Source organism: Fonticula alba (genome assembly GCF_000388065.1).
Source record: "Fonticula alba strain ATCC 38817 unplaced genomic scaffold supercont2.75, whole genome shotgun sequence".
Classification (NCBI taxonomy): Eukaryota; order Rotosphaerida; family Fonticulaceae; genus Fonticula; species Fonticula alba.
The window spans coordinates 715-1921 of record NW_009243045.1 but is presented as its reverse complement, the minus strand read 5'-3'; the positions used below and the strand labels follow the sequence as shown (position 1 = coordinate 1921).

The 1207-nt window shown below is 63.2% G+C and overlaps 1 protein-coding gene across 1 annotated transcript in view; it reads right to left on the bottom strand.

The window, feature by feature from the left end:
• Positions 1-308: 308 nt before the first annotated feature.
• The window catches only part of H696_06309 (hypothetical protein), a gene marked incomplete at both ends in the record, with an annotated part of 1579 nt that continues 680 nt past the window's right edge, over positions 309-1207 (bottom strand). The window contains 4 exons of the mRNA XM_009500051.1: positions 309-416; positions 566-761; positions 872-968; positions 1057-1134. Of these exons, the coding sequence (XP_009498326.1) occupies positions 309-416; positions 566-761; positions 872-968; positions 1057-1134 (479 nt within the window). The remainder of the gene's footprint in view (positions 417-565; positions 762-871; positions 969-1056; positions 1135-1207) is intronic.

Genomic DNA, 1207 nt, shown 5'->3' with positions numbered 1-1207 from the left:
AGATGCGCAGCAAGTCCGCCCGGTAGACGGGATGTGACATGATCTCGCTCGGCAGGAGGCTGGCGAACTGGTGGCCGCCAGGGAGGGGGGGGGGGGGCGAGCAAAAGCGGAGAGGGTGAGAATGATGTGCCAAGTGCAGGAGCCCGATGGAGGGCGGCGAGGGAAGCCACCACGTTTAAGTCGCTCAGTCTGAGTGATTTTGCCGGGACGACCACAGGGAAAGCGTTATACCTGTCATATATTACGCCCCCGGGGCTGGCCGGCCTCAGAAGGAGCCCGATGGAGGGCGGCGAGGGAAGCCAACGCACCAGGTCCATGAGGGATGCACGCTTCGGGCTCAGCTTGTTGACCGACTCCAGCAGGATGGATGTAAAGCGGTCGGAAAGGGACAGACCGACGGTACTATCGGAATGAATCTGTTTGAGACAAGAGTCAATACAGGAGGAGGAGCAGCAGCAGCAGCAGCAGCAGCAGCAGCAGGAGCAGGAGGGAAAGGGAAGAGGGGGAGGGGCAAAAGAGCCGAGGAGCGGAGGACGCCAGCTGCCGCAGTTACGGAGCCACGCACGGAGTAGGAGTTCTGGCTTCGACGCGCGCTGCCCGCGGCAATGACACCAAAATCAAGAGACCCATCGGTTGGGTCGCGTGCAGCCGCGGCCAAGCCGGCCCGGTCGAGCAAATCCGCCGCCTCCTTGGGACTGGGCAGGCCCTCGAGCATGGTGCCGGCCTGACAGGTGTCAACCATGAGGAAAAGGCGGTGGAAGCTGGGCACAGTGACAGCAAAGGGCCATGTCGAGGCCAGGCACAGAGGTTAGCAGCCCGCCGACAAGGGAGATAGGAGCCCATTCATGAGGCCACCAAGAGGGGAGCGCACCGCTGAAGGAGACGCATCTGAATGATGGCCTCGCTGAGGGCAGTGGCCGTCAGCTCATCGGCATCCTGGAACTTGAGGAAGTGATCGCCGCCATGGCCTGGCACGGCGCACACGAAGGAAGAAGCCGGGTTAGTGGCGATTCCGAGCCGGCAGAGGAACTATGTCCGATGGCGGGGGACCCATACCGGTGAGATAGAGAAGGACATTGCTTGCAGAGTCCGAGAGAAGGCGCCGCGAGGCGGGAACACTGGCAGGAAGTCGATCTGGGTTGGAGGGGAAGGGGGGGGGGGGGGAAGAGAGGGGCGGGGCATATGTCCGGCTGCTCGGCGAGGGCCG